This window comes from Amblyomma americanum, chromosome 4, assembly GCF_052857255.1.
Source record: "Amblyomma americanum isolate KBUSLIRL-KWMA chromosome 4, ASM5285725v1, whole genome shotgun sequence".
NCBI lineage: Eukaryota > Metazoa > Arthropoda > Arachnida > Ixodida > Ixodidae > Amblyomma > Amblyomma americanum.
In genome coordinates, this window is record NC_135500.1 from 215,028,884 (window position 1) to 215,056,444 (window position 27,561).

General features: G+C 44.8%; 1 protein-coding gene across 1 annotated transcript in view; it reads left to right on the forward strand.

Annotated features, from left to right (window-relative positions):
• The window catches only part of LOC144127578 (gamma-aminobutyric acid receptor subunit alpha-2-like), a 62,583-nt gene that overhangs the window by 28,976 nt on the left and 6,046 nt on the right, over positions 1–27,561 (forward strand). Inside the window, exons 2-8 of the mRNA XM_077660561.1 lie at positions 5,195–5,343; positions 6,511–6,578; positions 8,647–8,867; positions 19,400–19,482; positions 20,794–20,928; positions 26,112–26,264; positions 27,107–27,267. Of these exons, the coding sequence (XP_077516687.1) occupies positions 5,195–5,343; positions 6,511–6,578; positions 8,647–8,867; positions 19,400–19,482; positions 20,794–20,928; positions 26,112–26,264; positions 27,107–27,267 (970 nt within the window). The remainder of the gene's footprint in view (positions 1–5,194; positions 5,344–6,510; positions 6,579–8,646; positions 8,868–19,399; positions 19,483–20,793; positions 20,929–26,111; positions 26,265–27,106; positions 27,268–27,561) is intronic.

Sequence of the window (27,561 nt, forward strand, 5' to 3'; positions counted from 1 at the left end):
ATTTCATGCGATCGCTGGAAACACTTTAAAAGAAAGATTTTACTACATATCAGAGTAATGGACCATTTCCTTCAATATTTCTATAACAGTGTCTTACAATTTTCAAATTTTCAAAATTTTTCCCCCAAAAAGCTGGACTTGTTTTCAACAAAATATGCAGGTTTATGCCTTCCTCCAGTCAACACCACGCGCAACAAGCAGTGCTATTGATAATACCATGCGTAATGATCACGCACGAAATAGATCAATAAAAATGTTTTCCGCGTAGTAAATGGATTCCGATTAACTGATAAGCTGACTGAAGAATTGTATTTTTTTAGTACAATACTTAAGATTTCACAGCTTAGAATCTGTTTGTTAAAGGAACAGTGAGGAGGAAGTTGCCTTGTGTCGATCGAACACCAGCGCCTAAACACAAAAACACCACTTTTTTTCTGAAAACAAAGCTCTTGTAAGAAAGAAAAAGAGCAAGAACTAAAATACAGGTATCACCGCCATAGGCAATCTCTCAAGTACAAGCGTGATGACGAAATTGGAGAAAAGACTCCACAGATCTGTGAAGCTGACAAATTTGCATGAAGGTTACGTGTCTGATCAATATTGAAATATATAAGTTTTGTTTTGAAACCCCTAGTGCGCTTTTGTCACATGACGAAGACGGCAAAAAGCCAACCTGAAAAGCCAACCTGGAAGTTGGCTTTTTGCCGTCTTCGTCATGTGACAAAAGTGTACTGGTGGTTTCAAAACAAAACTCATATGCTTCAATATTGATCAGACACGTAACCTTCATGCACATTTGTTGGAAGTCAAAGAAAACCTGCAATTGGTGGCGCAACAGGCTGTCAGCTGAGTTTCAGCATGTTTTTGGGTGCTTCGCGGCTATGCGTTCTGCGTGTCCGCATGGTTTCGTTATGCTCCTCGATTTACAAGGGTTGATCAGCAGAGCACCTCCAAGTGCGTCTCTAAGTGCTCCTCGGACGAAGTTGGCGCAACGGCACGCAACTGCGACGAGGAAATAGAGATGTGTACGGCCAAAGTTCGACGCGTCTCCTCGTTAGCAAACGCACCGCTCGGCGTGTTCGCTTCGCCAACGTACCTAGACGGTGGCCTGCATAACCAGCCCTACGAGGACTATTATTACAAAATTTAAATATGCCCTCACGTATCAGTCGCTACACGTAAGTCGTGACGGTGGCTCGGCGGTGACAGGGACGCTGCCGACTCCTGGGCGCTAGGACTTCCTCACCAGATCCGCCGCCTCAGCCCTAAAAAGCATCCCACTCTGTGTGGGGCTGAGGTCGCTGAATGCAGGCCGCTGTTCTTTGCAACAACTACTTTGTCGGGATCGGGAACGGGATCCATTGTAACGTTGGTGCAAACGTAAACGAAGCGACGACGGCTGACAGAGGCATTCAATGTCCGGCCGTCAGTAGTTTTCATTTCGGCTGTTGCTAAACGGGAGCGCAGCGCTCGCCGTCGGCACTCACGGACTCCTCGCTTCCGTTTCCGCCGATTTACGTCACTCCTGTCCTATTTCGTCATCAGAGAGTCCAGAGTTTGAATCGGAGCAGCGAGAAAGAGTTTTGCAACTTCGAATCCAAATCTCTCAGGAATAAATGCACCTTTCGCTGCCGGACAGCGGCAACAAAGCCACAAAATGCCGATATATCGAATTTTACTAACAAAACAATGACAGCGTTGTCCTCAGTGTCCCTTTGATCTCACAAAAGCGTGGCCCGCACCCGCAGAAAGTTCGCTACCCTGGCAAGGGAACTGTCGTTTTTTATTATCAACGCACGCTCCGTACCCTGCCATTAAAGGAGCTCCCCGTTAGTCCTATGCAGGGCTCGTCACACAGTGACGCGATTTGATAGACCACACCTCGGCAACATCAGCGCAGGGGCTTGCACGTTTCTTGGCGCCCTTTAGATTCTCTCTCCGTTGGTATTTTAAGGACCGAAAAGACTACTAGAATTTTGTACCTCCCACCAACTTCCTTACCGTTTCGAGAAATCTTAGGCTGGCATGGTACAACTTACGGCCTGGTCAGTCTTATCGGATAGACCCTACCGTGTCTACTCGCGTAATAAAAGCATTTTTTTCCCAAAAATCTCGAGAATACTTTGGGGGTGCGTTCAAAATGCAGGATAAAATATTCGGAAAAAAATTGATTCGCGGTTAAAACGCCGCAAAGGTAAGCTGGAAGAACCAATACTTGATGGTACGACTGGAGGGGTATTTGGTTGTGACGTCATAAAGCGGTCGGTTAAGCTTAAACATTCGGCCGCGCCGCCGGACAAAGCCGACGCCAATTTTTCTGCGACTCGGGGCCTTTAACACAGACGCGTTAAAATGGGGCGGACCCATTATGTCAGCAAAACAGCAAAAACAGTATTTACTTGAGGTTCCACTGAATTTTTTATGGCAAGCCCTTGCCAGCAGCGCTTATCCTCGAGCAAGTTGACACTTCGCTCAGTAATTAGCGTTTCACAGAGACATTTGCTTATCTACCACAAACTATTCATACTCGTTCATGTCAAGATTTACAGTATATTGAACTTCAGCCCCTCTTGAGCCCGATGTAGCATGGACACGCCACAGGCTTTAACACGAAAGTCGCTATCAAATCTAATTTTTCTCTTAAAAAAGTACAGACGAAAAATTTCGAAAACAAACAATTGCTTGACCTTGAGGCCACTCGATACGGGCAGAAACGACGAGCGGCTCCTAACATAACCTAACCTAACCTAACCTAACCTAACCGGAACTTAATATTACTTTGAATGCTCTCCGAGGAGCCACTCGTCGTTTCTGCCCGTATCGAGTGGCGTCAAGGGGCACTTCCCCGAATTATTGGGACATCACCGAACCCAGCCGTTGTTCACAGGAACAACCAGAGCTTGTGGTTGAGAGCTAGAATGTGGTTGTCCAGGTTGGCTGCTCGACCGTCACGTCTAGTGCATTTGAGCGCTGGCGCTGACCGAGATCAAAACTGCCCTCACGAAATCGTTTGTAATAAATTATTCACACTGCGCAATGGTGTTGTGAGGTCGTTTTCACAATTACTGGACCAGTAGGCCTATTTAAAGGCAATAAAAGTCAGCAGAGACGCTTAAGACTGCTTACGTGTGAGAAGGCGTAAGCCCGCCCCCTCACTTTGTGAACGCCGCCGCACCACGGCCAGCACTCCGCCTTAAGGGTATCACGCTATAACTAATTTCTTAATTGCCATATATGCAGAATTGTTCTTTCTCTCTTAACATTCATAGATTACTGGAGTCCTCATACCCCTCCTGGCGCAGTGGGGCAGGGGTTAAGCTATGCGCCACTGCCATGGGATGGCAGGTACTAAAATTTGAGTTTGGGCTAGCTGGTTCATACTTGAAACATTAGAGAGCAGCTCAAAAGAACGGCACAGAAAACAGCAGAAACATAAAAACACAAGACGGGCGCTGTCTACCAACTGTTTATTCTGAAGCCACCCCGCACATTATAAAACCCAATATAAAGCACATTATAAAGATACCACCACCTGCGGGACTTGTGCGATCCAGGTGTTGCCGAGCTACCTCGCGCGACTAGGATAGGATAGGATAGACTTTGTTTGCTCAAATTACAAGGTCATTCAGAGGTCCGACAGGGTTCATCCATCTTCCTGATGGTGATATCTTCTGTCTGGCAGGGTTGGTGCCCCTTTTCCAGTGCTCCACTGAGGGTGGCTGCTCGTCGGGCATGCTGTATGAGCACCCGTTGTATACACGGGTCGCCGCTGGAAAGCACCCTCTCCCACTGTTCCGCACTCGGATTTTCTACTCTATGGAATGCTTTGCTTTTGCTGCATTCCCATGTAATGTTATAAAGGGTGGGCATTGCTCCACACCTATATTGCCCAGGGAACATTTTGCTTAGTATGTTTAAGTTTGGGAAAGTTTTGGTTTGCAGTTTCCGTCAGTGTACTGCGTCATGTTGGCTTAGTATGTTGTGGGATACACGGGTCGCCGCTGGAAAGCACCCTCTCCCACTGTTCCGCACTCGGATTTTCTACTCTATGGAATGCTTTGCTTTTGCTGCATTCCCATGTAATGTTATAAAGGGTGGGCATTGCTCCACACCTATATTGCCCAGGGAACATTTTGCTTAGTATGTTTAAGTTTGGGAAAGTTCCGGTTTGTAGTTTCCGTCAGTGTACTGCGTCATGTTGGCTTAGTATGTTGTGGGGTGGGGAGTACCTTATCCTCGTTCCTCTATGATAATGTAGTAGATCTGAATACGTAGAGGTCACCGTAATGAAGCCCTCGGGGTCTCCGTCCAAGCCAGCTCGGTTTGTATGGTCTCGAGCGATCTTGTCTACTCTTTGGTTGCCTTCAATGTCGGTGTGTCCCGGTATCCAAAACAGGGTGTGTCTGACTCGATTTTTGTTCTGGCCAGCGCGGAGGAGGATCTGGATCGCTTTGTGGCCAATTCTGACATTTGTATAATTACGGCATGCTTCCTTAGAATCTGTTAGTATTACGAGGGATGTATTTGTGCGGCAGCCCTCCGCGGCCGCTAGAGCAACAGCCATCTCTTGCCCCACGGCTACCGTACAATCCCGTGCCGACGCGCAAGTGATTTCCTTGAAATCCGTGCTTATCACTGTCGCTACGACCTTCTGCTCTTTCGTTCCTCGTTTCCAAGGATAAACCGCGGCGTCCGTGTAGACCGTGTTCGCCTTGGTTGCTAGGTGCTTCTCTACATTTTTTGCCCTGGCGTTTCGGTTGGCCGTATGTAAATTTGGTTAAATGTTTCTTAGTAGCGGTCCTACTTTGATAGAGCGTGACTAATCATTAATTTAACCGCCACCTCCCAGGTTGCATAAGGACGTCCTTTCATGGGTACCATCGAGTGTTAACGCACATGCACACTCACACTCACACTCGCGCGTTTTGGCTCAATTTTGGCTCAAGGTAATCAGCCTTAAAAACCTACATCCTTAAACTTTGTTCCTGTACTTCTTTAAGATTCCTTCCATTCCAAATTGTGTTTCGAAAGCAGTGTACGGGCGTACACTCGAGTGTGCGCGCATGGGTGCGTACGTGTTTCTGCTTGTGCGCCGGCCATGTTGTCCTTAAATTCCAAGCTTCAGTAGCAGCTGGCCATGGCATGCAGCTTTGATTGAATCATACTCAATCTCTCTGCGCGTGTCTCAATTAAGGGCCTCGTGCAAGTGGTCGCGCCCCGTGCACGGCACACGGTCGCACAAGAAGAGCGAGGAGAACCGAGAGTCCGACATGGCCCTGACCAGCCAGCTGCTGGAGACGCTGCTCGACAACTACGACAGCACGCAGAGGCCTTGGCACGGAGGTGTGTGCGCGCAGCTTCAGCAAAGCCGTGCTTACACGCGTTTATATGAGTGCATGAGTGCACGAAGGTTTCGATGATAACAGAACAATCGTCAGGTGATAAAAATGGCTAGCAGTTTGGTATAGTTAACCACGAAATATTGTGTAAAAGTGAGTTTTTGCAGGTGGACACCATTGCCACGCACCTCAAAGCAAGAATGAGGTGCCCAATGACCCAGTGTGTCAATTATGCACGTCTTCTACTTTTTCATTGCCAATGACAATTTACCCATTGTACGCCGGCGGCCTATGTTCAAGCGCCGCGTTTCTGCAGCAATGCTGCCGGCGTATTGCTCTAGTGTCGTGTTTCTGCCACAACGTTATCCACGCCAACGCATGCAGCGCACATCTCTCTGTCACTACCGCCACATACCTCGAAGCGCGGACATTAGTTTGATAGTAGTATTTGTTGATGAAGAAGACGATATGCAATGCACAGTGCGAGAGTGTTGCAGTTTAACACGAGGCCGTCGGTTAAAATTTGACTAGGAAGGACAAAACAGAGAAAATGTTTAGGTTTTTTTTTTTCGTCAATACTTCGAACCCAAAGATTTAATCCGAGAAGAAATAACTTCTTAGTGAATAACAATACACAGACAAGTTTTTATTATTACATAACAACCTAAACATAAAAAGAAAGGTAGTCATCAAGGTAAAGCTACGAGAAGTTGTTTCCACGCTTCAAAATGTTTTATTTCATTATTGTGGCAAAAATTACTTTCTAGTAGAAATATGGGTAAAATGAACTAGGTGCTCACCGTAATTAGTTGAAAACACAATAAAAGCAATGCTCTGTCACCAGGGGTTTTGATGAGATAACGTAGGCCAGGTTGAAAAGCATTTGTCGGCTTAAGTTTCGTCCGTTAACGTTTACTTCCTTCTTATTGAGCCAAATATTTGTTAACACTGCGCACCCCTAATCATTCAGCATTGCTCCTGTTCGATTACAGCCACTGACACACGAACGATTCCTGGGTATAGTTTACAGTACGCCCTAAGGGGAAGAGTAAAAGGCTTCTCTTAGTATGGCATTCTAGATGGTAAAACTTTGTTAGAAACGTAAGAAAACGTGTCATTAGAAACAACACGTTCTTGTTATTACATCACGATGTTTCCCATTTATTTCCAGTGCGTCCAACCAGTGTGACGGCCAACATGTTGATTCGAAGTATGGGGCCTATCTCGGAGCTTGACATGGTAAGTGCACTCATGCCTTCGGAAGATGGGCGTAGGGGATTCCACTTAATTCCTGAATAGTCTGTTCTGCAACCATGAATTTTCTCAGCACTGTGTTAGTAGGAACAGCATGTTCTGACTAATTCTTCTTATCTCCCGCTTAATTCCTTCAGCTGATGCGCAGTTTTGCGGCCGTCGCACTGTCTTTCAGGGCCCGCCACACAGATGCATCGTTCGGCATGACTCGAATGTACTAATATATGAAGAGGGCCAACAGTCCTTGAAACCGAGGAAGTGCAGGGCAACGTTTTCTTTTTTTTTAATTTGCGGTGTTGGGCGACATAAAATTAGTTGTGTAACCATCTTTTTTAATCTGAAGGATAATTGATTAGAAACTAGAACACAGAAAAAGTGCGATAGATGAGGGCGACCACAACTCACTACATGTGTCCGGCGAGTACACCTTCACTTATCCGCATTCTTATACAAGCACAAAACTGTTCTCGAAGCTCTATCGGGAAACGACGACTAAAGCCTGCAAGGGTTTTAGGCTAAGTCGAACGCCATCCATTACAGTGTAGCCTAAGCACATAATTTAAGCTACCGATCGAAATAAAAAGTCCACAGGGCGTGCCGATATATTTAAAGCTTCTTTTTTCTCCAACATATTTGCTTTGTCTCTGTTTTGTGCGTTCTCTCTTTGGGCTAACCTGCATCCACTCATTTCGCGCGTGCATTTTCAAGTAGTCAGAAGATCAGGCTCTTTTCGGTGTCGTATCTCAAAGAACACGCGCAGGGAGTGTTCACTTAAGCAAATAACGTCTTTTTTCTTTGTACTTTATAATCGGCAGTTTTCTTCTGTTTGTTCGGCGTGCGTTTAGTAACAGTCATTACTGAGTAGTTGCTGCGTTTGCTTACACAAGAATGCAATATTTGCGCAATGTGAAGAGCTTTAAAACTACGATAATTTATTCTTTGCCACCTTAACCATCGTTCGTACGTTCAGAAGAATGCTGTGTCAATGCTCACTGAATCTCACTGAATAAAAAAAAAAAATCTCCGCATCAGTGTCCACTTCTTGTTAAAAACAATGACAAAGCCTGAACTTGACCGTTGGCTTACTCCTTGCGCCAATCTATGCCATACAGAGTGTCACATAATCGTTCTTCCGTCTCCTGTTATGGCAATCCTAAGTGTGTATGCCTATTGACTGGAATTCAATATATATGTTTCACATCTCTCCCTTGCTTGAACAGTATGCTGGTGACATTTTTTGTTCAAAATAGTTTTACGCTACATAAGGTGTTCCTTCTATTCGGTTACTTTATTCCATTCTTTTTTCATATTATTTGGATGGAGGTGCATGCCCAGAATTGTATGTACGCATGTACAGACGGGGTCAAAAGTCTCTGACCCGCATGCACTCTTGGTGTCGAGACCGGTCGGAACTTGAAGTGGAGGTTTGAGACTTTTGATCCCGTCTGAATCTATTCCGACATGTATCTGCGGTTTATAAATGGAGTATGCACCGACATCACAGTGGCAGCCATTTTGTGGTGCATGAATCACGGCGAAAGGCAGCGGCAAGTTTAATCGGCTTGTCGCAACCTGCTCTTGCTTTTACTGCTGAAGCTTAGTGGTGTAACACAACACAATGCCCGTGAAGTCATGCGGATACCTTCTATACTCTTCTTGCGCCTTATGGATGTACATTTTATGTATCATGAGTCCCAATGCACCCCTGTCAAGGCAGAGCTCTTTGTGTGTGTGTGCCTTCGGAATGAAATAAATACATAAATATAAACGAATAAATTAACGGTTACTGAGGAGCGGACCATCTCTGCAAATGGTCTTCATTAGTCTATGCACTTCTTTTTTAAGCTATTGTTTATGTTACACAAGACAATCAAAATAATATTTAATACTTAGTAACCCAATGCTTCTGTTGGCTCATCTAACTGCAGGCTCATTTCACTCAACGTCTTGCTTCTCGAAAGTCCTCTGGAATTTTGCTGCAAGAGCCGCTGGACAAAACAAAGATAGAAATAAATGTTTCTATGATAATTTTCCCGCCTCCTCCTCTACGCAGGAGTACTCAATGGACTGCTACTTCCGGCAGCGATGGACCGACCAGCGGCTCAAGTTCAACGGCACCATCAACCCCATCAGCCTGCACATCAAGATGCTGGAGCGCATCTGGAAGCCAGACACGTTCTTCCACAACGGCAAGGGCTCCTACCTACACACCATCACGCAGCCCAACAAGCTTTTGCGCATATTCAGGAACGGAGACGTGCTCTACTCCATGAGGTGCGCCTGGGCTGTGGTGGCGGAAGTGTGTGCGCTTCGTTTCGCGCTCTCGCCTGCGTTCGCTCGCTGATAGAGGATGCGACATTGCCTAACGACCGCAGAGTTACGTCGCTGAGTCCATCTTGTCAGCGTCGTAATGGCATTTAATTATTTGGTTGTTTACACCAACGTGACCCGGTATTGCACGAGTGTGAGCATTCAGGGTGACTCAAACTTGCATGCGAAACACTGGGGCAAGGCTATAGCTTCGCAAGGAGCGTGTTTTGACAGAGCTTCTGTTATCACCGGCGGCCGCTAGTTCTTTCTGCTGAAGCAAACTCTGGTGTTCTCGGCGCAGACTCTGCTACGTACGCGTCTGCGCGAGCTGAATAAAAATGAACTAAACATAACCCAGGACCGAAGTTCACTTGTGCGCGACCTTACGGAACATGGAAAACGTATTTGCGAGACGCCGCCGGTTCTATGAAACTGTCCATAAGCATCTTAAGTTTGCTGATTTTGAAGAAAACGCATGCGAGTTAACTTGTATGCAACTATGAAACAAAGAGCAGCTTAGTTGTACAGTATGTACGAAGTCTTATACGAGGTGTGCGGGAAAGTGTAATGGTTCTTTGACATGCGTTCAAGAATGCCACCGTGTGTTTGCATTCTAAAGATAAATCTGCACCAGGGGTAAGCGGATGAACGCTTGGAATGTTGGGCGAGACTACACTCGAATCACCTCAGGAAGACTTAGGCTGGCTAACGGTACTATATTGAGGGAGGCACCGACGAAAAGCTGGTTTCGGAGTTTGAGACATACGAATGAAAACAGCAAGGAGGTTTTCATGTATTTTTGTACGAAAACAAAAAGAAAGTGATTTGCTACACACAAAAAGAGTCATACGACTGAGCGTTTAGTGCTAGGATAAACGCTATCGCGTAAAGTTTCAACACCTTTTACAGATATTGATCGGGGAAGGAGCTATTGTATCGAACACTCAGCATAAACACCTGACTGTGTTTAAGACCCTTCGTTTGCAGGCAAAGCCTGATTTCATCTGATTTTTTCCACCAAGAGCAAATATTTAAAAAATCGAGTTAAACGCTGATTCCACCCGAAAAAGAAGTCTACTATAAAATTCAGTTGCCGCGTGAACAAAGCTGAAGACACTGCAATCAAATTAGTGGACATTTTATACATGCATCCAGAGGTTCATTTTCAATCAAATGGTCATTTTAATATTCTTTTAAGGTTTTTTTTCTTATTGCGGTGCCTAATTTGAGGCTAAATTCGAGCAGTACGTTTCAGAAGCGAAAATAAAAAGCGCGGGGACTGACCAGATGTCTCATTGGCATCACTGAATATCAAGCGCTGCCCACGCTAGCGGCGTCCTACTGCAAGGCCATTTAAAATGATCGCATTGACATTGAATGAACGTTGGCACAGTGCACAAAGGCAGATGGGTGCTTAAAGCACGCAGAAGTTCTGTGCAGTAGATGAGAATGTGTGCAGGGAAATACAATAAATCAGAACAAGAAATATCTGATATTATAGATGGCTTGAAGTGCAATGTGTTATTTACGTACTGTTTACAAAACGAAAGTGCAAAACAAAAATAGAGAATTGTCCTCTGCTACAAAATGTGCACTGACAACAACCAATTAATAGAACTTTATTCTGAATAACCCGTTTTACTCGAACTTCAGCTCAAAAAAATATCGCCCGCTCTTTGCCTCCACAATTTCGAAAAGAAATAAACCAGAAAACGAAGGGCCCTACGAGAGTTCTGTGTGCATGTGTCGTTCTAGTCCCGTGTCTGCCAATAGGCGCTAGGTATTATGAATTCAAGTAGCCAGTTCCCGTTGGTCCTTATTTCTCTCTTATTAAGTATACAGAGCATTTGCTCGCGTCTTTCTCTTTGTAACCTGTCAACGTGATAGCGTTAAAAGCCCCGTCCTCCTGAAAATCCGGTGTCGGAGTTGCCGGCATCGGTGTCGGCGTTTTGAGCGAAAAATCACGGGCATAGCTCTGGAATGTGGTCCCTAGAGAGCAACCTATGATGTAATAGGGCCACCTAGGTCACGTGACCTTTCGCCGTCATCACAAGCTGCCCACCGTGGCAGGTGGCACTCAATGATAGGTCGCTCGGGAAGAGCTACCTGCGCCGCACCAGGCCCACCACTGGGAGCACCTGTCAACGCAGGGCAGTGGCGAATCGCTTAACCACTGCACCACTGCGCCAGGAGGGATATGAGGGCCCCCACGGATGTATGAATCTAATGTAGAGAATGACCTTCCGCATATATGGGAATTCCGAGTAACCCATAACGCTAACTGGGAGCACCTGTCATCGCAGGGCAGTGGCGAATCGCTTAACCACTGCACCACTGCGCCAGGAAGGATATGAGGGCCCCCACGGATGTATGAATCTAATGTAGAGAATGACCTTCCGCATATATGAGAATTCCGAGTAACCCATAACGCTAACGCGTCATGCCCTTAAAGCAGAGCTTAAGCGTTCCCTCCCACTTTATTTATTTATTTATTTATTTATTTATTTATTTATTTATTTATTTATTTATTTATTTAGTCATTGTGCTGGTCTCCCTGAGAAGGCACTGAGTTATCTTTTAAGAAAGCACGAGCGTAGACAATCACAACACATCTCTAGATCCGTTCTCCCGCAAGATCCACAATGGAGCGCACTACTTTGCAATGCCCCCGCACTGTGCCTTGAGGTGCAGCCACTGCGCGAGCCTGTAACCGAACTTTGCTAATTGGCCTCTTCTAAGTGCATAGCCCTCCTTTTCTGTGCCTCACTTTCTGTACAGTGTTTGCGCGCTAAAACTTTTTAAGAATGCGTTACCAACTGGCCCAACATTTTACCCTTCTTCTGAGTGATTTGTCTTGTGTTTGTGCTCAGCGCTTTCGCAAAAGAAATTGCAGGAACTTCCATCGGTGTCTCCTTTTCACGTGACGCTATCTGGCAGTCTCCGCAGCAGAAATAATTTTGCACTGCTGCAATTCTTGCCCCCTCGCTGTGGCCAACGTGCGCATCCTCCCGGACGGTCTTCAAGCACATCATTCCCCGGTGCAAGTGAATGACGCCACTCATTTCGGTTTCTCGGCCCAAGACATGGAAACTCACCGTTAGCCAATTTCACTGCGCTGACGAAACGAATGAAACGTGCGTCGGGTTCATTCTCTCTCATACGCGTCCTGCATCCCCCTCATGCATAGAGTCCCTGTGCTTGACAGCTGAAATTTGCCGTGTTTACGCAATTTTCCTTGTTATATTTAAGAAGCACCGAAACGCTCCTGTTTTTCATCCATCCCTTCATTCGTTTCAATCGCTTGCCATCTTTCATAGCTTATGTCGTATCACTTGAAAACAAAATGACACCACTGACCAGTCGTCTTTTTAGCGCTACGTCTCGGACCGCACAAGAAGTTCCACCGTCGACTAAAGGTCTTTCAGTAGCGCTCCGAGCTCCATCAAATGATACAGGGAGTTCCTTTTTTCCCGTCGTCGTCTGAGTCGACGTTTTCTTCCTAGCTTTAGTTTTACCTAAAAGCATGACAAGGTGTGCAGTTCGGCTTTCAACAATCTCAGAGAAAACTACGCAGGTGAAATAATGGCTGCGACGACGGAGGCAACTGCTAAAAACAGCGCCGTACTTACTTTCATACAGCCAGCGATACAAAAGACCTAATCGTAATCAACAAGCAATTCTTATCTTCGACTTCGCAACTTTTTTTTTTATCTGTGGCCCCATTCCTGGCCTTCAACTTCGGGATCGCATTTTTACGCCTGCCTGCAGCCGGAGCACAAAGGAAAACTATTTTCAGCGTCGAGAGAAGCTCGTGAAGCGAACAGTTTCTGTCTTGACTTTCCCTCTTCTGTGAAGCTATCGGTGGAGAAGAAAGGTAGCTCTTGACTCGGCATTCCAGTCACGCTTGCTGCGCGAATTTCGATGGATCAGCCGGTCGAGAAGATGGAACTGACTGGCCATGATTTACTCTCTTCACAAGACGCCGAGAATGAAGCCACTCTCAAAGTTTCTCTTTGTACTTCTTTTTAGCGCCTGCACTTTAACCTTCGCTCTGCCTAAGGCTTGGAGAAACCGATAATTTCTCGCCCGAATGTTATCGGCCCGAACCATACCAGCACTCCTGGGCAGCGAGTAGTCCACATGAAGGAACTTTTTAACAAACGAGGCGGCAATTTCTCAGATGTGAAGTTTTTCCCCTAAATCAGTTCAAGTAAAAGCCCAGTAAAAAATTCATACATTTTTTAAGGCTATCAACTTTTCTGCGTCGATGTTTGTCACTTCTCTTAATATTCTTTTCTTTCCGCCAGTCAGCTGTTGGTTCAGCAGCGAGCTTAGTTTTTATCTGTCCGGATTTTTATTAAAAGAATTTCATATTTGCCCTTTTAAGTTCCCTTCGTCGCACCTGAGTGTGTGATGGCCTATGATTTCATCGTCGAAGAGTATTTGAATGTGGATTCGGCCTCTGTCGATACAGTGAAGAGTCGTACTCGGATAAACGGAGGCATACACGGCGCGAATCTGCGCCAGTGACAAAGGTTCATTTGTAAAAGAAGTAGCACGCTTGTTGCGAAAACACGCTGACTCTAAATTCAGACTTTTTATAGCCACAGGGAATCCTACTTCTCACCAGTATAGCGCGGAGAAATTGCGTACCATGTTTAATGCGCTCCATGTTTTTGTGCAATTTGGTGAAGGGCGATGCCAAGAGTTACAGCTGAACTTAGGCAACCAGCTAGCTCACTATAGGCAATAAAAAGCATACAGAGAAATTGAAAAATAAAGCGCGAAGTTCATATTACGGCACTCTCAACAGAGGCACGCGTACGAGCCTTTTTCAAGCTGAGTTTAAACAGAAAAAAAAACCCCTTAGCTGGTCCGCGGTAGATCGCTTGAATGCGTTTTTTTTTTTTGCCGCTGATTCAAATGTAGCTCGACCTTGAGGGTATGACGCGGATAGCTTTAATGGGTTAATGACCATGTATGCGGAATTGGTCGTCCTCCACTTAATATTCATAGATCGCTGGTGGTCCTGCTCGTACAGTCACTCACACATCTGTATAAAGCACTCGAACGGCTCACCGGTGCTTTTTCATCATTTGCGAATGATTTTGGGCTCAAAACAAGACTATATCGTGCATGCACATTCAAGTGGATTGTGTCTAAATCCTCATGTTTTTTAAAGCTTTATCAGATTCACCAGACAGCGGCCACTATCATTAATACGCAACAGAGCGCGCCGTCCAAGCGGTGGGTACAGGTGTATGGGCTACTGTACCCCTCCTAGCGCCGTGGTACAGCGGTTAAGCGACGCGCCACTGCCCCGGCACGTAGCTCTTTCAAATACAGCCACCAATGGGGCTTGTGAGGCCCAGATTGACAAGCATTAATTTAACACTCACCTGCCACTGTGGGCAGTCTGCTCACAATCCGGTAGCACGTTGTGATCAAGTGACAATGCTCCTAATGGGTCAAGCGCCACTGACCCTTCTAATCCCAACGCGTTAATAATAATAAAGCTTAAGATAATTACCGTTCAGTTGTTTCGTTTTTACAGCGACGAACATGACGAGAGCGGAGGAAGGCCTAGCAGTAGAGTGGTTACCACCGCAACCTTCCGGAAAGTGGTTACCATTGAAGGAAGGAGGGTATGGAGAGTATGAGGAATGCGCAACCGGAGGGTGATCCTTTTGGCAACTCCCCTCAGGGGGTAGCCGTTGAATGAGGACGGTATAGTGACGGCGTAAGAATGAGCCACCGGAGAGGGGTTTCCACATGCAGCGCCCGGAGATTGGTTGCTGCAGGAGGAGGAATGTTACCGTCCGAGAAGAGTATGGCGAACGGAGAGTGCGTAACCAGACGACGGTTGCTGTTGGGCTGGTTACGGTGAAAAGAGGAGGAAACGACGAAACCGGAGGAATGCGCAAACGAAAAGCGGGTACCACGGGGAGGACACGGAGAGTGGTTACCGCAGAAGAAGGAGAGGCAGTGATGACTCAGCAGCTGTCGAAGTATAGAGTGGAAACCACCCTGTGAATTTTAGCGCGATAGCATTAGAACCCCGCTGTCAGGAATAACAGTCCGGCGTCCGGTGCTCTCTGAAGCCTCCGGGAACCTCCTGCCACGGTTGGCAGGTAGCAAAGAAAGGGGAGAGAGAGAGAAATTCTCCTCTCTACTTTTAGGGAAGAGGGAGAACCCAGGCGGCGGCTACCGAAACCGGAGAAGGTTCTAATGCGGGAGGACGAAGGCGCAACCTGAAGGTGGTTGCCACGAGAGCAACCCGGTGGGTGGGTACAAAGGAAGGTGCAGGGGGAGGACAAAGGTGAGCAGATAAAAGCAGCGGAAGCAGCAGAGCGGCGCGCGCATGCCGGATGCCAGTCTTTTGTGGAAGTGTTTATGTGCGAGGTATACCTCCAGAGCCAAGTGTCGTTGTGTAGATCAGACATGGACTAGAAGACCAAGTGTGCAAGAGCGCCAAATGTGAAGATGTACAAAGGAGACTAAGTGTGCAGTAAAGGTGGATGTAAAGAAATGTATGGAGTACGTCGCGTCATGCAAAGGGGAATGGAAGTCTAATGTGGCGCATTTCTGTCGGGCCGACCGACCAATCGCGGGCTTATTTTCTTCCTCTGCAGGTCGCAGGACGCAGTACGATGAAAGGTAACGCATCTTAGGCTATTCATTAAGCACCTGCTCAAAATCTGCTTGGGTGTCATTGTTTCGTACACACAATAAAGTACAAAAAAACGGCTGAAACGCAAATACGGCTTTTGTTATACGCCTTTGAGCCGAAAGCAAATCCTCCAAGGAAGATAAGACGCCTTAGTGAGCAGCGTTTGCGCGCACCTCAATGGAAAAACCAAAAAGCAGCCCCGTTCGCTTTACCTTCCTTGCCTTCATAATTTCTCAGCGCCTAAGACAAAGGCTGCGCCGCTCTTACGCATTCTCTAGAAGGGCAAATGGTAATCCCCGCACAGTACACAACATTCTTAACGTTCTCGTCCGGCTTCAATTTACCGATTTATTTTTCGTGATTTAGCTTCAAGTCAAAGTTTCATTAACACCCGAAAAAAAAATTTAATGAAGTTGGCAACACAACTTTACACAGATCGAAGCGAATGGGAAGCCTGTTGCAAGCCCAACTGCTAATTAAATTAGTTAATTCTCCTGCCGGTGCACATCACTTCCCATCCAACACCAAGTTAAGCTGCCGTCCTCACGTACTGCTACTTTGCTTTTTCTCACAACTTTATTAAAAGCTGCAAGCCTGCCGAGCTGCTTGGCTCATGCAAATGAGTTACCGGTATTTGCAGATATACGCATTCTTAAGTGGTACGTGAAACGGCCAAACACGTGCGGTTCCCTTTGCGCTTTTCCTTTGGCTCGCATGTACCAGGGAAACAAGTGCACGAGTAAGCCGGGCCACTTGAGTACCTGTTCGTTCAACATTTTCTTGCTCTTTCTTTTAGCTTTTTTCACGATAAGTTTAGGCGACAGTTAAATTCGGCGGCCGCTTTTCTTGGCAATGGAGGGAAGCCTACAGGGGCAGAGCGTTGGTAACTTTGTCAGTTCGCCAAATAGTTCGGCCGCACGACATATGTTCTTGGCTACCAGGCATGCTGTTTTCTCCGTGGTCGTTTCACTGTGTCGCTGGTGCCATCTATGGAAGCGTCTTGTAACAAAAGTACATAGAAAAGTAGTTGTAATCAAGAAAACTTTTTTTCTTGGCTTTACATAACATTGAACTGTGGCCGCTGTGTTAGAATAATTGCTGAAAAAAAGGAATATTGGCAATATAGCATGTTTTAAGAGAAAAACTAACTGCAAGATGAGACTAAATTCAGCTGCGTAGAAAGTGTCGGCTCCGTAGCTTCCGCTCCATTTCCAGGAAAGACTGTCGCGAGGTGATTCTAGGTACTACCTTAGTTCTGCGTGCGTTGTCGGAATGTGGGTATGCTATGTTGGGACAAGATGATAGCACTTTTACTTGTAAACCGATGTGAGAAACTTCAACCCCAAACAAGTGTGAGTGGTTTGGATTGATTGATTGATCAATCGATCGATTGATTGATTGATTGATTGATTGATTGATTGATTGATTGATTGATTGATTGATTGATTGATTGATTGATTGATTGATTGATTGATTGATTGATTGATTGATTGATTGATTGATTGATTGATTGATATCATTTCACTCAAGTTTGTAAGGGTTGTCAACCTTTTCAGTAGCCTGCCTAGTAAAGCGCCGAGTGCCATCGATCTCTCTTGAATTGAATTGTTTATTTGCCATCTTGTAGGGAAAAATTACAGATGGGGGACTGTAGAAAAATTCCAGGGGTGCACTTAAGTCTGCTAGGTGCAGTAATGCGAAACCATTTCTCTTACTGCGCGTCCTTCCTCTCTCATACGCGCCCGCCATCTCGCCTACGCACCTACGCGCGCGCCATTTGCGGGACCAGCGCCGTACATTGCAAGGGGGGTTTCAGTGGGTGACGCATGATGGCGCTACGACTGCACTTTTATTCAGTTCACGCGGACACGCTCTGCCCTTAACTTCCCTCCACAGCGCCTGTCCACAGCTTCCGGTGACGCGCAACTCATGATCGAGCCAAGAAATGATTTCGCATTAAAAAAAGCTGTCCTTGGACAGCCTGACGGGCCTACAGTCCCTTATTTTGGCAGAGAGGCAGCAACACATATGCACAAATGCATTCATAAGCACATATTGCATAAATGTATAAAAATGTACACAAACATCACTAACATGTTGCTAACTCGCATCTTACTTTGAGCGTTTATGTAACAGATGTAAAAAATACAGATATAACACAGCCAGAGAATATTACATCAGCCGAAGTTCTCTGTATGATGATGTGAAAAGATCAAAGCGGATCAAATTATAATAATTTAAAAGTGTTGATATTGTGTAGTTTACGCACTTTTTCCCGTAGTTTGAGCGCGGCGTTGGTACTAACCAGTTCTCAAAGTGTCTTGTGATATAATTTGATGGTTTTTCTCTGCAGTTAGGCGAGATTACGTAAATTGCCAATATTTCTATAGATCTCCAATTTGTACACGTGGCTAAAGCGATATCTACAGAAATTATTAGCTGGAATTTCGCCGGTGTTCTTAAGGAAAGTTATTGCTGATGCTGTGTAAAAAGTGTTAAATGGTTTGGTTTGGTTTATGGGGTTTTACGTCCCAAAGCAACCCAGGCTATGAGGGACGCCGTAGTGGAGGGCTCCGGATATTTCGACCACCTGGCATTCTTTAACGTACATTGACATCGCACAGTTACCGGGCCTCTAGAATTTCGCCTCCATCGAAATTCGACCGCCGCCGCCGGGATCGAACCCGCGTCTTTCGGGCCAGCAGCCGAGGGCCGTAACCACTGAGCCACCGCGTGTTCAATGTGTGTTGGATATATTTCTTCTGTATCAGGTGAATGGGTTCTAGATTGGTGGATGTTTTGTTGCCCCATACTAAATGGCATTAGTTGTAATATGAATGAAATCGTGAGTTATACAACAAGAGCTCAACATGTGTAGAAAGGATATATTTTAAATTGCCTATTACACCAGTTATTTTACTTAACTTGCTAAGAACATATATGTAAGGTAATTATCCTTAGACGCGGTTTCAGAGAAGATAACACCCAGACTTTTGCAATTTTGGGCTATTTCAATACTTCGTGAGTTTTTTTTTTCTATATCTTGAGGCAGAGGTATATGCTTGTTTTTTTGGCCTGAACATAACTGCCTTTGTTTCACTTTCATTTATCTTCACTATAATTGACTTTCGAAAGTTTCTCTACGAATTTCATTGCACTCTTATTGTTCTAAAATGAGATAATTATCACTGCCGGCAAAAAAAAAAAAATACTCGCGTCGTCTGCATAGACAATAAACCTTGCCTGAGAGTTAGCTTTTACGATGTCATTAAGAAAAATATTAAAAAGTATAGGCCCTAAATACTTCCCCGGCACACTGCACAACAAAGAGTTCTACGCTTAGCAGTAAAGGTATCTCTTTTTACTACATTTTTTCGGTTGTATAGGTAGGATTTAATAAGAGATAATGTCTGTCCTCGTATGCCATAATAATTTAATTTCTCTTGCAAAATGTTATAATCAACTATATCAAAGGCCTTTAAAAAATCTTCGAAAATGCCAACAACTATAGCTTTGTTTCAAATTCCGTTAAAATATACTCTTTCTGCTCTAGCAATGCTAACTCGACAGATTTATTTCTACGAAAACCAAATTTTAGTGGCGTTAGCAGGCTGTGTTTCGAAAAACTGACGTACTTTAATGCTACATTTTTTCAAACACCTTTGAAAAGAACATCAAATTGAACACCGGCTTTTTCGGAAACAAAGGTTGATCAGTTTCGTACATGTGTTGTTGCAGCTAGATTAGCCATTCACGCTGCCCCGACTCCATGCATAACCGCAGAAGTTGATAATCGCAGCAAACCGTTCTTTTCTATTTACCGCAGGCTGACAATTAAGGCCAGGTGTCCCATGCAGCTTCAAAGCTTTCCGATGGACCGCCAGTCGTGCCCATTGACATTTGGCAGCTGTAAGTGCAACCACAATGCTTCCACTTTAAAGCTTGCCGAAAATAGTCTGAAACGACCTATGTATGTCACACTCCCTGCGATTGCCAAAGCTAGCTTGCTCAAACAGTTCGCCAAAAAGATAGTCCCAGGCATTCGGCCATATTACATGATACTTGTTCGATAAGTCCTATTCCCGCCCTCGCCAATTCAAGCACACATTTGCAAAGCCTGAGCTCACTTTGGACATCAAGCTTCGTAGTTAATCAGCAAATTGCGGCAAATACTACATTAGTACCTTGGAGCCTGGAGTGTTTTTGAGTTTATTTCATCGACATTTTTTCGGGTCTAATAAAGGTTCACAGCTGGAAAAGAGACTGTGTAAAACGTTTTCAGCATTTCTAATTTCGACTGAATAATCAGTTTCTAAAGGCGGCAAAAAAGTTTGCCTACAGTTTACTAACGGCTTCAATAAATGAAATAAATGAAATGAAATGAAAAAGTTTACGGGGCGCGAATCCGCAGAAAAGAATTTATGTCAGCGTAGCCACGTTATCAACCCACTTTAAATGCGATGAGCTACGAGAGGATGTGCATGCTCTATCTGCTGGTAACAATACCAAGCCACTGGGCGGCGAGGCAAAGCTGCAATATACACTTCTTTTCTCCTTTTTTCCGAGAACACACATCCCGCAATATTTTGATCGAGATAGTACATAGTAGGTTTGGTCAGCCGTAGGAAGGCAACACATTTGCCAGCTAGAATCTTTGCAGAGCGTTTCCTTTCACCACAGTTTATTATCACAAATTATGCTGGCAAACTGCGCCCGTAAGGCCTGAACCAATATGTTGTAGACGTTTCGCTGCGACAACATGGTAATATTGCAGCCATTCTTTGAAATGTGGATCCTCTCAGATTCATGCGCTGCTCGATATTGTTTGAGGGAAGCGTTAGTAGGATTCAATATTTGTCTACATTTAGTCCATCTTGTGCTATGTTTCACATCGTCCGATTGGCGCGTTTCGAACTCTGTTTTAGCAGTTATAGAATAATAAGGTGTCTCCATGAAAGGCTGATTTAACAAATGTAGCTCACAAAAAGTGAACTAGCAACTAGACTGCGTGCATTTTTTATTCTCCCTCCGATCGGGAAAGTACCACACTAATGCAAGCAGCCTGTTTGAGTTGTGTGTAACATGTGTCGCAATGACTGCCATTTAAAAGGTAATCATACGTGAAGGTGTTAAAGGGGTAAGCGCGTACACACCTCATAGTTTCTACACAGAAGACAACAAATTCCACTTAACAAACACCTGGCTCACTTGTTTTTCCAGACGGTTATACATCCGACCAGCTGGAATACAAATGGGACTCCACTCTCGCTGTGGACCTGATACCGGGGCTGGCGTTATCCCAGTTCGACCTCATAAATTACCCTTACCGGAACTCAACGTACGTTTTTAATAACGGTAAGTACGGCGTCACGAGTTGCTGCACACGCCACTTTTCGGGCGGCGTTATCACAGAAGTTGTCGGGCTCATATCATTTATCGCTGCTGTCTTTGGCTATGAAGCGCCATTCACGCCAAGGCGTATCCACAGCACAGTCTCATATGTGCCTTGAATAATGGATATTTTTGTGTTTACTTTCCTTCCTTTCTTTATACAATGACGCAAGATGAATCACTGTTACCTAACGCATGGTGCCGCCGATCGTAAATCTGGCGGAAGATAAATTGATGCCTTCTCTTCTTTTTTTTTTCTGGTGAGAAACTTGGACAGGCTTCGCGTGCAGTCAACAGTATCTTGCATGGTTGTTGAGCCAGCGTTAGGGAATACTTATTTATTACTACCAAACGGCGCCAATGCTTCATTATTGCGCAGTTTCGCATATGGAAAGAGGCTGGGTGCCCGTGTGCAGAGAATACTGAGCATAAATAGACATAGGCGCAAACACTTCTTGTTGGCTTTACATTTCTTTTAGTTTTCAAAAGGCGCGGGCAGATTACGCTCAGCATGTCTTTCTTTTATAAATACAAGGTCAGGTATAGTCGAGTACGAGCCACTTTGTCTGCTTTCAAATTATAATACAGCGACTAAAAATTACTGCCATTTTCCGACATCTTTTGCTCTAGACTTTAGTCCTGGTCCACATTTCAACAAAATGCATCGTCACATTGCTGAGTAAATAGAAACCATTTGTATTTTCCAAGTATTTGAGTTCTCTATAGGGCATTAAGCTAGTGAAGTGGTCTGCGCAGAAGCTGCGCAGACCACTTCAAGGGACGTTAAATGTCAGCACATTAAAGAAGCCTGTCATAAAAGAAGCCGCCTTCGTTTTTCCCTATGAACAGAAAATCAAACGCAGGTCGTCCTTTGTAGTGTTTTGACTACAAACGTCAGTAACGCGCGCTATACTTCCGTGATGAGACCAAAAAACCTTTAAATGATCATGTAATGACGACGGCCATCACGCGAAACATTTATTTGCTTCAATAAGAAGTTGTGTAGCGAAAGCTACATTGACCACGAACTCACAGTTTCACCGTGCTCGCATTCCCACCGTCGTCGCACCGCACCACGTGACCAACCATGTGACTGGTCACGTGACCAACCAGACTAACCTGTACTTGCAATCAAGATTCACCAAGGCTAACCAATGTATGCCTTAGCTGTCGCTACGTATATCCTGGCATAGCCGAGCTAAGCCACTGCCAGTTTTTTTCTCGTACGGGAGGAGCCCTCTGTCAAGGGCTCCGGCAGCAGCTGGTTCCTGGAATGATGGGCACCTGCGCCTGCCCAGGCGTTGCTTCTGGAGTAAAGTTGCACACTGGTTCGGTAGGAGCAGATCATTCAAGCTATATTATAAAACAGGCTTCACTGTAGATGCAGCGCAGTACACAGATAATCGGAAACGAAAATGGTCTGATTTCAGAAATTATGACCAAAGCATGGAAATTGAGAGTAATTGATGATGTAACGGGAAGTAAATCCTTCACATCTGTTTTTCTGTCTCTTTATTTCTGCTGAAAATCTTTATTATTCATAATTTATAACTCTGCACTAAGGACGCAAATCAATAATGATTGCATGCATGCTCCTTGCTTTTCTTGCGTAAATAACTATTGACTTCAAGACTACGGCTAATTTGCGCGAGGTTCTCATGAGTGCTCGAAGCACGTATGTTGACAGCCATCCTCCTTTTGTTTTTTTTCCTTTTTGCTGTTTCGCTTTAACGCAATGGTTCTTTCCAAGTGTGTGAATTGTCATCCTGAATTAAATTAATTTATGCAATGTAATGTTCTGTTAGCATGAAAGTGCCTATTCCAACTACGAGTTAGCAAACCACAAACGGCTGCCGAGAAGTCATGGTCCCGTATGTCCGCCTCCATTGAGTGTTGGTAAAGTAAGCGAGTGATTCGGAATATCAGTGCGTAAACACTAATCCGATGGCACCAACCCCGAAAGCATCCATTCTCTGTTCGCCTAACGCGAGAGCTCCGTCCCACGCTACTTCCCGCTCTTCGTCGCCTTCTACGCAGCAAAAATTCGCGCTCTCGCACTGATTCGAATTTAACAAGCATTCTCTGCAGTTCTTCACTCTCTTTTCCGATTGTAGCCGGTCGATATAGATTACACAATCGATATTTACACAACGCATTCCTGACAACGTTACGAGTAATTCAGTTTGGTATCATCTCTATCGAGCACACGCATGTCCTCGTCTTGCATGCAATGTTTCGTTATCCTCTTGCTGCAGACCATCTTTGTCCTTTGAACTGCGAAATGATTCTGGCAACATTTGCCGTCACAAGTAAAACGTAAAACATAGAACATTTTGTTGCGAAATTCATCTGGTTCTTGAAAAAGAAAAGCTGATTAAGACCATAGTAAGTGGTGTGTTTCAATTTAATGTAAGCGAAGCAAAATGCACTGCTCGTGCCTTTGGTAGAGTCCGGGATTGTCTTACTAAGTGACTATTAGTGCCTTTTGTTTTCGCTTAAAGTGAGGTTTGGTGGACAATACTTCTTTAACTTTTTGTTTGATCTAAGTTGTTGGGAAGGTCAGATGTATACTGGTCATTCCATGCCAAAAGTACCAGAGATTGCGTTCGACCACCTCCGATCTTTTCGATATAATCTGTGGCTCTTTACTGAACTGGCTGAAGTAATTACCCTTATCAACTGCAGCGAATAACAAGTTCCTGGTCGTGGGACAGCGCTTCGAATTTCTCAGATTGCAAAAGTTGCTCTCGTTAAAAATTTTACAAAAACTCAAATATTTTAGTGCTGCTCTTGGAATTTTTTTTACAGATAATGATGATGTATCATGGGCTTTAATCGCACAGTGGCGCCAGGCTTTTGTGTTGCTTTATGTCCTTATTTATCCCCAAAAAACACCGTTTTTGCAATTTTTTTTACTCCTTCGCGACATTGGCGAGCAACATCACATGTTTCGCCGTTTCTCTATATATGTACTATCTCACTAAATGGCTTAAAGTATGATAGAACACAGTATATTTCAGAAAAGAAAATGTTGAACTTAATAAAAAGTGCGCTGTGCAGTGCTTTTGGGCATAAACTTCGTACAGAGGCGCTCCTAGTAAAAATATAAATTATATCTATTGATAGCTAGCTACATTAAAGTATAACTCAGCATTTTTTATTGAAGCCTTCTTCTTTTAAGCAAGAAAAAAAATCTTTGAAGTTGAGCGCTGCACCTCGAGCCATGGTTGCCTGTACCGCCACTGCACTGTTGAACAAAACCGTGGCGCCACTCACATTTTTATTTTTGAGCCAGGATCTTGCCCGTTTCTGTAGGGTCAGCAGCTGAGCACCATAACGACTCCGCCAATGCGGCGGCTAGTAGAAAGAGAAAAAACGTTGTGGCCTATATCTCGAACAATTATTAATAGTAGCAGCACCATAGAATAGTGTTTAGCGCAACTGCGCTTGTATATCATCAAAGAGGGATTATCATCATTGATTTTATCAATCCTCATTCAGTACGAGTGGGGTCCTGCATTCTTGATAACGCGAGGGGACTGAATGTTGAAGCGGTATCAACGGATGCTACAATGAAAACGCGCTGTTCTATGGCCAAGGTTCTTCGCTTCGTGGCGTGTGCCAACGGCACACGCGTACCGTCGTACGCCACGTCGCGAGGAGCATAGCCTCATGCAATTCCCATTTAATGTATGGCCTAAGTTACACTTTTAGCCGGAGGATAATTACAATGCGGTGGCTCACCTCCATGACGATTTTCAAAGGCCACAGATTGACTTGCTTGCGTAGGTTCTTGTGTTGTCTCCATAACCACTGCCGCAGTCACGAAGTAACTGATGTAGGCCGCCGCGGTGGCTGAGTGGTTATGGCGCTCGGCTGCTGGCCCGAAAGACGCGGGTTCGATCCCAGCCGCGGCGGTCGAATTTCGATGGAGGCGAAATTCTAGAGGCCCGTGTACTGTGCGATTTCAGTGCACGTTAAAGAACCCCAAGTGGTCGAAATTTCCGGAGCCCTCCACTACGGCGTCCCTCATAGCCTGAGTCGCTTTGGGACGTTAAACCCTCATAAACCAAACCGAAGTAACTGATGTCTTACGTACAGCGCGCAGCCTACTAAAGCCACCTTGCTGCTGCTATCACAACACCGCCTTTGCTTTGCCTAGCGATCGGCCCATGTAACAGTGGTGACGACAGAATTTCGTTTCCCTACGTCATGCGTACTCAGCCACTGCGATTCAGTCATCGCGACAGTAGTCATGGAGCCGTAGACCGATTTTTAACAAGGTGATGGTTTGGGCTAGTGGGTATGCGTTATGATCCATAGCGCAGCAACAAAACAGGGGACAAACACAAGCGCTTGTGTTTGTCCGCCGATTTTTATTTTCCAGCCGGCCAACACACAGGCTTCGTTGACGACACAGAGCCCCCTGGAGCATGTTATATTTTAGGAGCGTTCGCTCTTACTACTTACGTTTGTCAAGGACGCGTCTGCCTGCAGTGAAGTTCAAATTGACCAAAACAGTCACAACGCGGCCAGACTACATTACATAGCAAGAGTGGGCGCGTAGCGCCTCACTTGGTCCCCATACTTTCGATCCGTTATATGTGCCAGTGTAGCGGCCATCGAAACAGTGGAACATGTTATGTGGCTCGCCAATGACACAAGAGTAAAAAATTGCAAGCACGGTGTTTTTTTATGAAAATAATGAAATAAAGCCACACAAAAAATTTGCGCTAAGAATTTTTTTTTTTTGCTATGCGAATGAAAAGCGCAATGCATATTCATTATTTCTAAAATTTTTCAGGCGCAGACGTAAAATGTTTGATTTTTTGTAATTTTTTCTGACACCAACTTTCGAAGCACTCCTCTGAGAAATTCGAAGGGCTGTCACATGACAGGAGTTTTTTTTTCGGTAAAGTTATTAAAGGTAATTAATTTAGCCGGTTGAATAAAGAGCCACAAATTTTATTGAGAAGACAAAACGGGGTGTAGTGCAAACTCTGGTACGTTTGGCATGGAATCACACTTATGCAAACATCTGGGCCTTTAAGTTCTCTTATCGCTTTCATATCAAAACACAAGTGATTTGCACTCTAATTTCGGGTGAAGTTAAACTCTTCTAAAATAATTCGTTTGTGCACGTGCAGGCTATTTCTCGGTTCTGCACGTCAACTTCAACCTGCAGCGTCACATGGGATACTTCTTAATTCAAGTCTACGTACCCTGCATCCTAATCGTCGTGCTTTCGTGGGTCTCCTTCTGGATTAACAGAGAAGCCACCGCGGACAGAGTTGGTCTCGGTAAGTAGACCGACCGACCGCTGGTCTCTGCCGGCAACGTTTAACGAGAACCCAATTATTTCACAGCGGTTCATGCAAATACATCGATGACTTATATCCCGAGCTGCGGATTGTCCTACACTAATAATGAACCTTTAAGTTCACTATGTCGGCTTTATATCAGAGCGATCGTTTGCTTAAGGTAGCGTAAACAGTGGGCAGACTACGCCTAATAATTCAGAAAAATTGGCATAATCTGCCAATGCAGGAAGAAATAAATACACTAACTATTAGGGCTGACTAAATGTGCACCCAATGTCTGGAATAGGGACCACTCAGTTACAAGGCAGTGCTTCGCAAGTGTCGCTCTTAAAGCTATATAATAGACTGAGCGGTAAAATTCTTCTTTTAAAAAATTCTGTGCCGTTGTCATCATGCTTGATGCTGCTGTTTTATTGTTTATTTCCCACAATTTTTATCACTTCGGTGCCAACAGTATTCTACATAACAAAACGATCATAAGACCGAAAGCACATTTTATAAATCATTGCAAACAGGAACATGGTGTGTGGAAAAAAAAAACTATAAAGTGGGTTTCCCATTCTTATTACTAGTTTTTTCCGCCTGCATTTAACAAGTCACGCAAGGCATAAGAATGTGTTATCTCTACCTCACCTTTATGCTCTAAAATTGACTGTACTTTTTCTCTCCTTAACGTTACCCCCTAACTTTCCTTCCCGTAGCTCGTGAGTTGCGGTACTCAGAAAATTAGTCGACTCAACGGGAAAACGTTGATTGCCATGCCGCCCTTGCCAGACCAAACGAGTGATGTGAGAAACTGCGCGCCTCTTCTCTGGCGGCAGGCATCACCACCGTGCTGACGCTATCCACCTTCGGACTGGACACACGCACAGACCTTCCAAAGGTGCCCTACCCGACATCCCTCGACTGGTTCGTCATCATGTGCTTCTCCTTCGTCATCTTCACCCTCCTCGAGTTTGCGGGGGTGCACTATTTCACCAAGGTGAGCTGGCTCTCTGGTTGCCACGGCGCAAGAGCGGTTGCGTGTGTTGTTAAAAATACAGAAGACCATGTATCTTACGTTTTACGTTCTCATTCGAAGGACATTAGCATCTGTGATCTTAAAGAGGACAGTGCAACCAAAAATCAAGAAAAATATTTTTTTACTTTTGTTTAATTTGTAATAGTACATCCTTTTCTGTATCTTTCTGTATCTATATTTTCCTTTAAAAAGTAGATTTGGGAATCGGGAAGCGAATGGCCAGGCGATATTTTTTGTGGAGCCAGTCTCTTACCA